The following is a 13424-nucleotide window of genomic DNA, read 5'->3' as shown; positions in this document are numbered from 1 at the left end:
ACATAGTATATTTTTAATATTTAATTTTATATGACGAACGATCAAATTTCTTTGAACGACCATGGAGGTAAAAGTTAAAACCCTAAATCGATTACATAGTATTAATAATTTTCCTATTTTTGTCATTCCGAGATTAAATTTTAGCATATATGATTTTAAGACCACCGAGACTCTTCGTTGTAATTTATAGTATTTCTTTTTCTTTTTTTTAAAGGAAAAGGTGAAAAACAAAAGGGAGAAAAATATGAGTTGCCACGTAGCCATCTCAAAATCCACCAAACCTCCAACACAAAGCAAAGGACACCCAATCCGCAAGCACAAAAATATCATCTCTCCCTCTCCACCGTAATCTCTGATTTCTGCCGAGTCTATCGAGTGTTATTCTGCTTCTGCAAACAATGGCAACCGCAGCACAGGCTGTGATTGCAGCAGCAAACACATTCACATGCACATTTCCTACACAAAGGAGCTTCTTCTTCTCCAGAAAACTTCAGAAAGTTAACCATCTCGCACTAGTTAGAGCTTCCACTGAAGATGCTGACTGTAATGTGGAAGAATGTGCTCCTGACAAGGAGGTAACCCTCTCTCTCTCTCTCTCTCTCTCTCTCTCTCTCTCTCTCTGTATGTATGTAATTATGTATGTATGTGTATAAACTCTATCTTAGGTGTTTGGTGTAAGATTGTTAATGGGTTTGATCTTAAAGTTGGATATGCTTATTTTTTGTGACTTAAAATTAGTTGTCTAATTAATGGGCAAGAAAATATTTTGAATTTAACGCATCAATGTTGGAGGTTTTTGCAGTGATGGGCTGGTTGGTAATACCAGATTACTGGATTGGATACCAGAGTAAAGAGAGACCCTAATTTAGGATTAAGTTTAACTATATGTAGTTGGTGATTTTCCCCGGTAATTCTTACACTTATAGTTATGTTCTCTGTAGTAATTGGGGAGCCTTGTTACTGCCTTAGTGCCTTAGACGCTTATTTAGGATTAAGTTTAACTATATCTAGTTGTTCTTCAATCACATTGCAAAACAATATGTTTGAATTCTGAAAGACAAACAAATGAAGATTTTTTCTTGGTCTTTGTATTCTTTTCATGGACTTGCGTATCCTCATGGCATCTAGGCAGTTTGAAAAGTGAATTCCTGAAGGGCAGAAGCAACTCGACTACTTTTTGATTGAATCTGGATTTGAAGCACTTTTAGTTGTTTTTGAAGCATAATCGGAACCTTAATGAGCAAGTATTCCTTGTTGAAATCCTGTTATGATTCACCCCACCTGTGCCTTGATGTTGTTGGTATGCTAAGTCTCCCGTTGCACCGTTTATTGTAGTGGAAGAAAGTGAGTTTGTAGATCTCTGCCACCTTCGGAAGCCCATAGGCACAGCAAGAAATTGTTGCAATGTGTCTGCAAAATTTTGCCTATATCTGTGGATGGGAAAATATTACCATCAGTTAAGAAATCAAAACATATTGGAATAAAACTCTCGAACCACAAATGTTGAAACTATTCTTGAGGTACCATTGTTCCAAGCTGTGGTGTCCTCATCTTTCTTTCTCACACGAGTCTGTCTTTCTCAAGAAAAATAAATCTGAATGGGAACGAAAACCTGACAATTAAAGAGCGGTTGGTTTCTAGGGTCAATGCAATGTTTATCGGTAGCACTATGTATACCTAGCTGCATTCAACTTGACAGAAAAGGATAATTAAACAAATATATTTTGATATTTTTATCGTGATGTGAATAGGTTGGAAAAGTGAGCGTGGAATGGTTGGCTGGTGAGAAGACAAAAATTTCTGGGACGTTTCCACCCCGCAATCGGGGTTGGACTGGATACGTTGAGAAGGACACTGCTGGACAGACAAACATATATTCTGTGGAGGTTAGTAATATTGCGTTCTTTTTCCCTTTTGTTTTTTCTTTGATAAGTCGATGTTTATTTGTTATTTGAATACCGAAAAAACGTTGAATGTACTGGACAGAATGATTATAACTGATAATTATGAAAAAAAAAAAAAAAAAAACCTTGAAATTATCCAGGGCTTCAGTTGAGCGATGATACATGATAGCGTGCACGTACACTTCAGAGTGCAAGGCAAAGTGTACAAAGTTTGTTAACCATACCTTCCAAAGAGATGTTTAAAACCTACTAATGAATATTGTGGCTATCTGTGTTAGACGAAGTCAAGATCCACGAGTGATTCCTGCGACTTGAGGAATCCTCTTTTAGTTCAAACTGTGATCTTTTCTGTTGTCCCTAGTTTATAGGATTGTTTTAGGTTCAGATGTTTGTTGTAAGCCAAACACTGAGCATGTAATCTTCTTTCTGTTTGTATCTCCTTGTATCTAGGGTTTTCAAACTCTTATTGTAATCCTGATGCTAATATAAATACATGCATCCCATGTTTAACTGGGCATGCAGTTTTGAGTGAAAACCCTACGAGAGTAAAACTATTTTTACATGGTATCAGAGCCCTACAGTCTAACGACTCGATCCAATCATTTTTTTTTTCTCCACGCTTCCATGGCTGACGGCAATGGTACCTCCTCACCTTCCATCATCACCAACCCACCTACTACCAATCCCTTCCATCCTTTCTCCACCGTGGTCAATATTAAGCTTGATCGAACCAACTACCCACTGTGGTTGGCTCAAATTCTCCCAATTCTTCGAAGTCGAGATCTGATGGGATATGTGGATGGTACCTCCATGTGTCCTCCCAAACACTTGCCCGGTATCACCACTGTCAATCCACAGTATGCAGCATGGGTCCAACAGGATCAAACGATCCTTAGTTGGATCAATGGATCCTTAACTGCTTCTGTATTGTCTACTGTGGCGAGCAAGCGGACTGCTCGCGCCACTTGGGAAGCCTTAGAGCAGAGGTATGCCTCGACCTCCCAAAATAGAATTTTGTTTCTGCGCAATGAATTGTTGCAGACTAAGAAAGGTGATCTTTCTGTTGCGGATTACTTGGATCGCATGAATGCGATAGCTGATAACCTAGCCCTAGCCGGGCAACCTGTCAATGATGATGAACTTGTCCAGATTGTGTTGAACAATCTAGGCCCTGCCTTTGAAATGACGGTGAGTGCTGCTCAAGCTCGGGATTCTCCCATTACCTATCCCACACTTGAGGCACTACTGTTGACCACTGAACGTCGTATGGTAGAACAACAAGCGTCATTCACTGAGACTGCTCCTGTGACTGCTTTTGTAGCTCGCGGTCGTGGTGGTGGACGGTCGAGAGGACATGGGAGAGGTCTGTCTCCATCCAATCGTGGCCCTTCCTTCACTCACCGAGGTTACAACCCTCGTCCCAATCATCAGCGCAACCAGGCTACTGGTGATCGTTCTCCTTGTCCTGGTGAGCGTATTGTGTGTCAAATATGTGGAAAGCCTGGTCATCCTGCCCTAGATTGCTACCAACGCATGAATGCCGCGTATGAAGGTCGGATTCCTACAACAAAACTCTCAGCTATGACCTCCTCTCCCATTACTCTGAACAAGCAAAAGAATGGCAATTGGCTTTTGGACACCGGTGCTAATGCACACATTACGCCTGATCTTCACAATCTGGTCAATCCTAAGGAGTATACTGGTAATGAAACTGTTGGAGGAGTAGGTAATGATTCTGGTATCAATATTTTACATTCTGGTTCCAATCACTTACGTACAAACGCTTGCTCATTCAACTTAAACCATATTCTACATTGTCCTACTGCTTCTCAAAATATAGTTTCTGCCCATAGGTTTACTTTAGATAATCGATGCTATCTATTAATATTTCCCCATTTTTTTCTTGTTAAGGACCTCAAGACCCGGAAGACGCTTTTCCGAGGGAGATGTGAGAATGGGTTATACCCATTTCCAAGTAGCAGTGGACAATTCCAGTATCCCATTTCAGCCTTTGTTGGAGTCAGGTGTTCTGTGACAAAATGGCATGCCCGTCTTGGTCATCCATCCCATTCCATAATTAAGTTTTTGATTTCAAATAAATTCGTACCAATTCATGGTACTCCTGATGTTAGTTTTTGCGAGTCTTGTCCCCTAGGAAAGAGCACTAGATTGCCTTTCTATGCGTCTGAGTCTGTTTCTCAATTTCCTTTACAATTGTTGCATTCTGATGTCTGGTCTTCTCCAGTTATTTCTAATGAAGGCTTTCGTTATTATGTTTTATTTGTGGATGACTATTCTCGATATTCCTGGATTTTCCCTATGAAACACAAAAGTGAAGTCTTCAAAATCTTTGTTCAATTCAAAGCTTGTGTTGAAAACATGCTTAATCATTCCATTCAAACATTACAATGTGATGAAGGAGGTGAATATAAGAGTCGTGCATTTCAAAATTTCCTTAGCACCAATGGAATTTCTCAACGTTTTTCATGTCCCAAACATCCAGAACAAAATGGCCTTGCAGAAAGAAAACATCGACACATTGTTGAAACCAGTGTAGTTCTGCTTTCTCAATCTCACTTACCCACTCGTTTTTGGTTTGATGCGTGTTCCACTGCAACATATTTGGTGAATAGAATGCCAACAAAACTTTTGTCTCATGTGTCACCTTATGAGAAGTTGTTTCAAAAAAAACCAAAGTATGACATGTTGAAAGTTTTTGGTTGTCGATGTTTTCCTTGGTTGGTACCTTACACAAAAAATAAACTTCAACCCAAATCCAAATCTTGTGTTTTCTTAGGCTATTCCCTCAATCATCAAGGTTATAAGTGTTTGGATTTGTCCACACGCCGAGTGTACCTGTCTCGTCATGTCCTCTTCGATGAGGACTCCTTCCCTTTTAAGGGACTCACATCTTCCTCTGCAGGCGTCCTTCCATCAGGTAACCATGTCTCACCTGAACTTTTATTAACTTTTGATATGCCTACTAGGTCCAGTTCTTCACTACCCCACGAATCGATCAGACGAACAACAATTTCAAACCCTAATCCTCCATCACCTAATCCCTCACCCTCTTCCTGCGACCAACCAGGTTCTCCATTCACTACTCAGTTGCAACTCGACCCCCCTCCTTCCCTCACCCCACCAAGTCCCCCTTCATCTACACATTTGCCTTCTATGTCCATACAACCAACCTCAACCTTCCCAAACACCCTTCCCTCAAATGAGCAAGTCACGGTATCCCCACAACCGATACCAATGGTACCTGACCCTCTGAGCAGTCGTATGACCACACGTTCACAGTCAGGCATTCACAAACCCAACCCTAAATATGCCATGCATGTCTCTGTTGACAAGTTTCCCCTTGAACCCACTTGTTTTAGTCAGGCTGTGAAGTCTCATGAATGGCGGAGTGCTATGGTACAGGAGTTTAATGCACTGCAGCAATGTGGGACATGGACCTTGGTTCCATTTCATCCTAGCATGAACTTGCTTCCAAATAAGTGGGTCTTTAAGCTGAAGCGCCGTGCAGATGGCACGATTGAACGCCATAAGGCGCGTCTGGTGGCAAATGGGTTTCATCAGAAGGCTGGTGTGGATTACACCGAAACCTTCAGTCCGGTTGTAAAGCACACCACTATTCGACTGGTTCTCAGTCTTGCTGTCTCCAAAGGTTGGCCTGTTAGGCAGCTTGATGTTCAAAATGCTTTTTTGCATGGTTTTTTACGTGAAGCAGTATATATGAGATAGCCTTCGGGATTTATTGACAAGCAATTTCCTTCTCATGTCTGTAAGCTTCAGCGCAGTATTTATGGTCTTAAGCAGGCACCAAGGGCGTGGTTTGAGAGATTCTCGGATTTCTTGCTTCAACTGGGTTTTCAGGAATCAACTTGTGATTATAGTTTGTTTGTTTATAATCACTCCGGTGTTTACTTAATTCTTCTAATCTATGTGGATGATATTTTAATCACTGGCAACAGTTCTCCTGAAATGTCTCGGTTGATTCAGAGGCTCGGCACCTTGTTCTCGATGAAGGATTTAGGACCCCTTAATTATTTTTTGGGTGTGGAAGTAAAGTATGATGGCACGACTATGCATCTCTGCCAAACAAAATATGCGTTGGACTTGTTGTCCCGTACCAAGTTCACAGAGGCCAAACCAATTTCCACACCTGCTATCTCTGGTCAGAAACTCAGTGCACATGTTGGTGATCCGTTCGACAACCCAGAACTTTATCGTAGTGTGGTTGGGGCCCTACAATATCTCAAAATTACTCGTCCTGACTTATCCTATGCTGTAAACCAAGTCTGCCAGTTTATGCATGCCCCCACTACTCATCACTGGATGGCGGTGAAACGGATTCTTCGTTATTTGAAGGCCACGCCTAGTCATGGTCTTCTGTACAAACCAGGATCTGCGCAACTTTCAGCATATTCCGATGCGGACTATGCCAGGAATCCTGACACTCGCCACTCTACTGGGGGATTTTGTGTTTATCTGGGATCCAATCTTGTTTCTTGGAGCTCCAAGAAGCAGAAAACTGTGTCTCGATCGAGTGCTGAGGCCGAGTACCGGCAGTTAGCCTACACAGCAGCCGAGCTTTCATGGTTACGATCTTTGTTCAAAGACCTGCATTTGTATCTTGTGTGTCCACAGATTTGGTGTGACAATGTCTCTTCCATTTCCCTTGCTTCGAATCCTTTGTTTCATTCACGGACAAAGCATTTGGAAGTTGATTATCACTATGTTCGAGAGAAGGTTGTTCGTCGAGAATTGCTTGTTAATTATATTTGCTCACAGGATCAGCTAGCTGATATATTTACCAAGGGCTTGTCTTCGTCTAGATTCAAGTTATTAGTGTCCAAGCTCCCAGTGGTTCCACCCCCTGTTAGCTTGCGGGGGGGTGTTAGACGAAGTCAAGATCCACGAGTGATTCCTGCGACTTGAGGAATCCTCTTTTAGTTCAAACTGTGATCTTTTCTGTTGTCCCTAGTTTATAGGATTGTTTTAGGTTCAGATGTTTGTTGTAAGCCAAACACTGAGCATGTAATCTTCTTTCTGTTTGTATCTCCTTGTATCTAGGGTTTTCAAACTCTTATTGTAATCCTGATGCTAATATAAATACATGCATCCCATGTTTAACTGGGCATGCAGTTTTGAGTGAAAACCCTACGAGAGTAAAACTATTTTTACAATCTGTTCAGAGGGTTTGGTTGTTTTATTTCTTTTCCTCTCTTATTTGCTCGAGTATATTTCACGTTATAGTGTGTCAACTTTCGTAACTTGTCTGCGTTCTCCAGCCTGCAGTTTACGTATCAGAAAGCGTAATAAGCTCCGGAACTGCAGGGTCTTCTGCCGATGGAGCTGAGAACACAGCAGCAATCACAGCTGGGGTTGCCCTCGTTGCTGTTGCTGCAGCTTCATCAATACTCCTCCAAGTAGGTAAGAATTCGCCTCCGGTTGTGCAGAAGGTAGATTACTCTGGGCCATCACTTAGTTACTATATCAACAAGTTCAAACCAGAGACAACCGAAGCCTCGGCACCAAGTGTGGTTGAATCTTCCCAGCCGGAACCCTCCCAGATTCAGGTTGAATCAGAGGTTCAGCAGGAGCCTTCACCGAGTGATGTCAGCAATATCTCTTAGGCAATGAAGCTGCTCTAATTTTCTGATATGTAAAATTTACCAAATTTTTTTCTCTATCATCATCAATGTATCTGAGTAATTGTTACGATGTATGTCGTGATACATCTTTGAACAAAAAAGTGTAAATCACAATACACAAGTCGGAGGGAATGTGATTTTGGAAGAATATGACAGATTTTGTAAGTGATTTTAGAATAGCTAAATGCGGTTTCAAGTAACCCAAAGCACTTCTAATGACAATGATTGCCAGGAAATGTTTAAAAAAAAAAAGTTCATGGAGCATAGAAAGCATCCGGAAGTGTTTTTTAGAAGCACATGCTTCTTCAGGAAGCATTTCAAGCACTTCTCTCAAGAAGCATTTCAAGCGTTTTTCTCAGGAAGCATTTCAAGTTTTTTTAAGAAGCATTTAAAGTCGCAACATGCTTTTAATAGAAGTGTTTCAAGTAAAAGTGTGTTAAAAGAAAAAATGCTACGGTATCAAGCTGATGTACCTTAAGTTTTTCTCTTCTATGGATAATGATTCTAAATCAATATCTTTCTTAGATACATGAAACTACCGATCGAGCTGATGCAGAGCCTGCCATCATGGGAAGCTATTTCTCCACAACCACAATTATGTCTTTGATAAAGTAGGAATCATGCTTCACGGAAAGCACAGTTTGTACACCAAATTGGCAAAAATAATTAAGGTAGGGCTCACTCTTGTTGTTATATCCTTAATCTGTCACAGAAATTCAAACATAACACCATATTTCATCTTGGTTGGTTTAGTTTCATTTCTCAGTTCTCCCTCTCACTAGTTGCCATCTCCTCCTAGCCCATGTAATGTTGTTGACGTAATGCAGAATGAATGTATATCTCCTGCTGTCAAGGTTCTGATTGTTGCTCTCGGCAGGAACTAAATTCATGCTCTCATAGGTTTTGGTCATGGCATGCATCTTACTCTGAAGAGACATTTCGCGGTAGTCTGATTCGTCCTGTTGAAATTTCTGGGTTGTGCAGCACGGAGGCGGGAAGGTCTTTAAAACCCTCCAGTGGTTAGTCCACTTTGGGAGCCATTGTTGCTGAGGATGAAAGTAGGGCATCACGTCACTTGAGGCAGTGTGCGTCCGAGCAGAAGTTAGCAGTGATGGTAAGTAATTAATTACTTTTACAAGTACATTGGCTCACATGCTATTTTTCCTATAAAATTAAAAATTGAGCCTCCATCTTAACTGGATCATGAAAAGCTTGCATTTAGGTAAGCTCCTTCCGTTTCCAGATAAAGGTCGTCCCGCTTTACCAACAATTAAGATCTCAGAGATCCCAGTTTCTGCAACAGCATAGGTAGTAGATGTACTGTGTGTATTTGTAATTTTGTAGGATACATAGAATATGGCGATTCCTGAGCTTGCCACCGCATGTAGGTAAATTTTGCAACTGTATACTGTGGATGTGTCCATGTATTTGTAAGTTATTAAGATGTAAGAAGGACAAATATTCCCTCTTTTTATCTCAATTAGTTTATTATCTCCTTATTTTCCATCAAATGGAAATTTCATTTCCAGGAAACAAAATTCTACAGATAATCACCTAATCCTTAAACTTGACGCAGAGCCATATCTGCATCGATCTTAGAGGCTGCCGCAGTCGTAGCGGGTATGGCCGTGTGCCTCGCTAAACAGGATTGCCAGAAGGACAACGCATATGAGCTTAACAAACTGTGATGAAGTATGAAACATTTTCCCAATTAGGTATGTCTGCAAAGACAATCTCAGAACTCGAGTCTTTCGCTCTTTCACGTACTGATCCAACGCTTCCTCTACCATCAGTTTAGTTCCTCTTCCACTAGGATCGACGCAAGTCTTTTGAGCTACGCACCGAGCAAGCACAACTGCATCTTCTAGTGCGGCTGAGCCACCTTGTGCAAGGAAAGGTCCCATGGTATGCATGGCATCTCCCGCCAGTGACACAGTTCCCGCGCGAGAGGGTTTTCGTAGTATGTCCCATGGTGTATGGTATCTCACGTACTCTGTGAGATGTAAAGATTCTAGCTCGCAATTCTTAAACATCTCTATGGTGCTTGTAGGGAAGCCCTCCACCGATTTCACTCCCAACTCCCGAATTAGTTTCTGGTCCTTAGAAGCTGCCGAATCTGTTCATAAAAAGGTAAGTCCGCATTTTGATACTATTGTACAAATCTGTAAATAGTGCTTGTGATAATATTATACGTTTATGTTATAGTTCTAACGAAATAAATGATAGAAACAACATAGTTTTACGTACCTTGAGAAGAATGTTTTCGAGTCATGAACCAATACACCAGGTTTTTGGTCATGGGGAGTCGTCCCACCTGAGTATCATCTTTTCTCGTTAAAGTGAACTCACTACCGAATTCATGACCATCTGGATACCTTGTGAAGCCTCTTATGACACATATTCTGAAAATATTTGGAGCCTTCACCCCCATCACATTTGATACGATCGAGTTCACTCCGTCGCATCCAATCACAACCTGCTTCCACATTAGTATATATGCATAACCCAAAACACAAAATGCAAGTCATATTGATTAGTTTGCAGGCTAGCAAGCTATGACAGACTTGTCCCTGCATCGCTGCTATGGTAAGATCTCCCCTTTGAAAGAAAAAAAAAATCGAAAGAAATCTGCATTCGATTTTATCTCAAGTTGGAAACATACACTTCTTTTTGTCAACTTATGTAAACAGATATAAAATACGTCGTTTATGAGTTAGAATTGACATTACTTGGCATGAATTCGTAAATCATACAAGACCGGTTAACACAGACAATAAACAGATTGACTCGGTGTCAGACAATTATACAAGACCAGTTAACACAGACAATAAACAGGTTGACTTGGTGTCAGACATGAATAACCTAATCTCTTACAAGAGAAGTGTTATTAACTAGTATTATAGGAACAAAATAACCCCGTACTTAACATTTATAGATAAAAAAACAAACAACACATGAAGTAGTACTGGTGAAGTCAGAACAATTAAGCATTACTTACCTTGGGGTTCAAAATTGTTCCATCTTGAAGTTGAAGAACTGGAGAAGAAGTTCCGGGATTCAACTTAACAGAATGCACTTCGCACCCGAAACGTACAGTGTTGGGAGGCAAATTATCAGCCAAAACACTAATGAGATCGGTCCTCTTCAAAACTCTCAGTTCTTCTTTCCTGTAAATTATTTATTCAGCTTATTACTTTTTATTAAGAACCTAAACCACACCTCATCAACGTTTCACATAATAGGAAACATTAAGGTAAAAGTAGACATCATAATTAAAGACAGAAGTCTAATCAAGTTTTTAGTCCAGTGGTATTAATTTCTCATCTCAATGTTCAAAGATATCTCAAATTTGAATCTTCATTTCCGCGTGTATAGATAAGAAAGGTCCAAACTAAAAGGAGATGAAAGTTTGAGAACTCACCCAACATCCATATCTTCAATTTCACCACTACCGAGTGAAATAAATTGTCCGCTGAAGATAAATAAAAATATTAATTAGACCATACGTAAGAAATCTGATAATTTATGGAAAATTAGTGAGAGAGAGAGAGGAGAGGAGATAGAGAGATTCGTACGAGAGTATAGGAAAAGAAGTTTGTCTAAGGAGTGAGGCAACACCAAGCTGATCAAGTGCACGCCAGCCGTTTAGATGCACGATAATAGCTACTCCGGTTGCTGGCAATCTGTTTGATCTTTCCAGGACCACGCTTCTAATGCCTTTCCTGCATGCCAAAATTAACTACAACTATATATATCATCCTAAAGTTCGAAGCATTGATGGGATTCATTACTTGTGTTTCTGTCACAAAATCTGAATGATCTAGGACCCGTACATTCTTGCAGAGAAAGGACTTTTATGATGTTCCAGAACTAAATGAACGTACGTATGAGTTCTGGAAAAATATTGACATATATCACTAAACAAAGGATGTATTTAGAAAGAACAAAAATTAGGCTGGTGTAAGAGTAAAACCTGTGAAGAGCAAGAGCAGTGGCAAGGCCGCAAATCCCACCACCCACAATTACAATACTCTCTCTTGTATCACCAATCTCCATATCTTGACCTCTCTATGTCTTCTTTTTTGTCCTTTGGCGTGCTAAGCGATGAGGCTCTATATGTAAAGTAATGACAACAAACTAAACTATGTTCTGTTTCTCAATATATACCATGGCCGCTATTTAAAGAAAAACTCTAAAAACAAGATAAATAAATAAAACCCCAACAACTACGTGCCTAAAATACATGCAAAACAAGGAATACAAGTGGAAGTTTCTACCTCCATACAAATTTAGAGTAATGCTAGGTCGACTAACTTCTTAGACCAAATTTGTAAATCATATGATTTGTCACTAGTAGAAAATAAGCACGTTAATGAACACTTACTAATTCAATTATCAATAGTCACTTCATATGTTTTATAAAATTTGATATGAATATTTAGTCTCCTTAACATTACCCATAAACTTACTAGATACCGAAAAGCTCAAGCAAATACATAATATATTGAATCACTAGCTTCTATAGTTGCCGAACTTGATAACTAGCCCTACTTTAGTATGGCCCATATTGATCCCTAGGACATTTTTTTTTTATCAGTTGTTCAAATTTCAAAGTGACTACCTTAGGCACATAGTTTACGATCCAGAGGGGAATAATGTGCAACAGAAAACGCAAGGGCGGGCCAGCACTCTTTGCATATGGTTCACCAAATTCGGCTTAGTTTATAAGCCTCATAAAGGTTGCATGTTTCAGTTTGAAATAACTATATATATATATATATATGTAGCCCAGCATTCTTTGCATGTGGTTCACCAAATTCGGCTTAGTTCATAAAGGTTGCATGTTTCAGTTTGAAATAACTATGTGTGTGTGTGTGTGTGTGTGTGTGTGTGTTGATTGTATAGAATTGGGTATAAGTTCAATCTCATTTTGTTCCCAAGTTGGTAAAGAAACATGATACAATACTTTTCAAGTTTAATGTTATTCCTAATTATGACTTCAAACTGTCGTTTTTTTGTTTCTTTATATGTCTGTTGACATGAACTTAAATCTTCCCTTCATGTACGAATGGCTTGTTTAGTACATATAAGTATAACTGGACTGGAATGGATAATTTATTACATTAAAGGTTTGCTGATGGGACAAATTATAAAGTTAAGACCACTTAGAAGATAGATTATAGATTTTTTTTTTTGAAACAAACGATATTACCTATACTAAGGGGAAAGGGTGAACTTAATCTCACAATTGGTTAGAATCGAACCTAAGACTTCTCACTTATAAGTGAAGAGGAATATCACTTGACCGTAGTACTAAATGGCAAAAATAGAAGATGGATTACTCATGAACAAAACTTCTTTATTACAATCCTCCTTAAAATGGTAGAATTACAAGGGATGAATTATCTTCATAGTTAATCCTTTTCTAAAACCAACTCCAATATCCAAACCCAAATATTTAGGTCCACTAAAAGTCAGAATATAAGTCTTTGAATAGTGAATGTCACTGTTAACCCATTCAAGACCTAAATTTCAGGACCTAAAATGTATGTTGTTGTAGAATGGTTTTAACCCTTTTTTTTTTTTTTCGGTAAGGATTTCTTTTGTAACTTTGAGTTGGCTTGCCTTAATTTAATTTTACGAATGCTTTAACCTAAAAAATTAAAATTCCGACAAAATTTTAAAAATCGAAGAAATCAAACCAACCAACCACTTAACCAATCAAACTGTTCAAAGATTTATAGTGGATCTATTTTTTTTTATAAATATTTTATTATTTTGACCATTAGATTTAATTTTCAATTGTTATATCGCTTTTTTAAGTTGAATTTAAAAAAAAATTGGGCCGTTAGATCAAATT

General features: G+C 39.3%; 2 protein-coding genes across 2 annotated transcripts; one reads left to right on the top strand and one right to left on the bottom strand.

Annotated features, from left to right (window-relative positions):
* Window positions 1-283: 283 nt before the first annotated feature.
* Window positions 284-7712, top strand: LOC103952108 (protein MAINTENANCE OF PSII UNDER HIGH LIGHT 1). The gene is made up of 3 exons (XM_009363634.3): window positions 284-575; window positions 1752-1886; window positions 7202-7712. Exons 1-3 carry the CDS (start codon window positions 399-401, stop codon window positions 7544-7546), a joined length of 657 nt encoding a protein of 218 aa, XP_009361909.2. The 5' UTR covers window positions 284-398; the 3' UTR covers window positions 7547-7712.
* Window positions 7713-8443: 731 nt separating this feature from the next.
* LOC103952109 (monooxygenase 1-like) lies at window positions 8444-11710 on the bottom strand. The gene is made up of 6 exons (XM_009363636.3): window positions 11538-11710; window positions 11140-11286; window positions 10986-11036; window positions 10563-10731; window positions 9812-10040; window positions 8444-9680 (listed from the first exon to the last, which is right to left on the bottom strand). The coding sequence occupies exons 1-6, from the start codon at window positions 11618-11620 to the stop codon at window positions 9160-9162; spliced, it is 1200 nt and encodes a 399-aa protein (XP_009361911.2). The 5' UTR covers window positions 11621-11710; the 3' UTR covers window positions 8444-9159.
* Between the last annotated feature and the right edge of the window lie 1714 nt (window positions 11711-13424).

Source organism: the organism of the source record quoted next, unplaced genomic scaffold, assembly GCF_019419815.1.
Source record: "Pyrus x bretschneideri cultivar Hongxiangsu unplaced genomic scaffold, Pyrus_bretschneideri_v1 Contig24, whole genome shotgun sequence".
Lineage (NCBI taxonomy): Eukaryota > Viridiplantae > Streptophyta > Magnoliopsida > Rosales > Rosaceae > Pyrus > Pyrus x bretschneideri.
The sequence above is the reverse complement of the archived record's forward strand: the minus strand, read 5'-3'. Positions and strand labels throughout refer to the sequence as shown.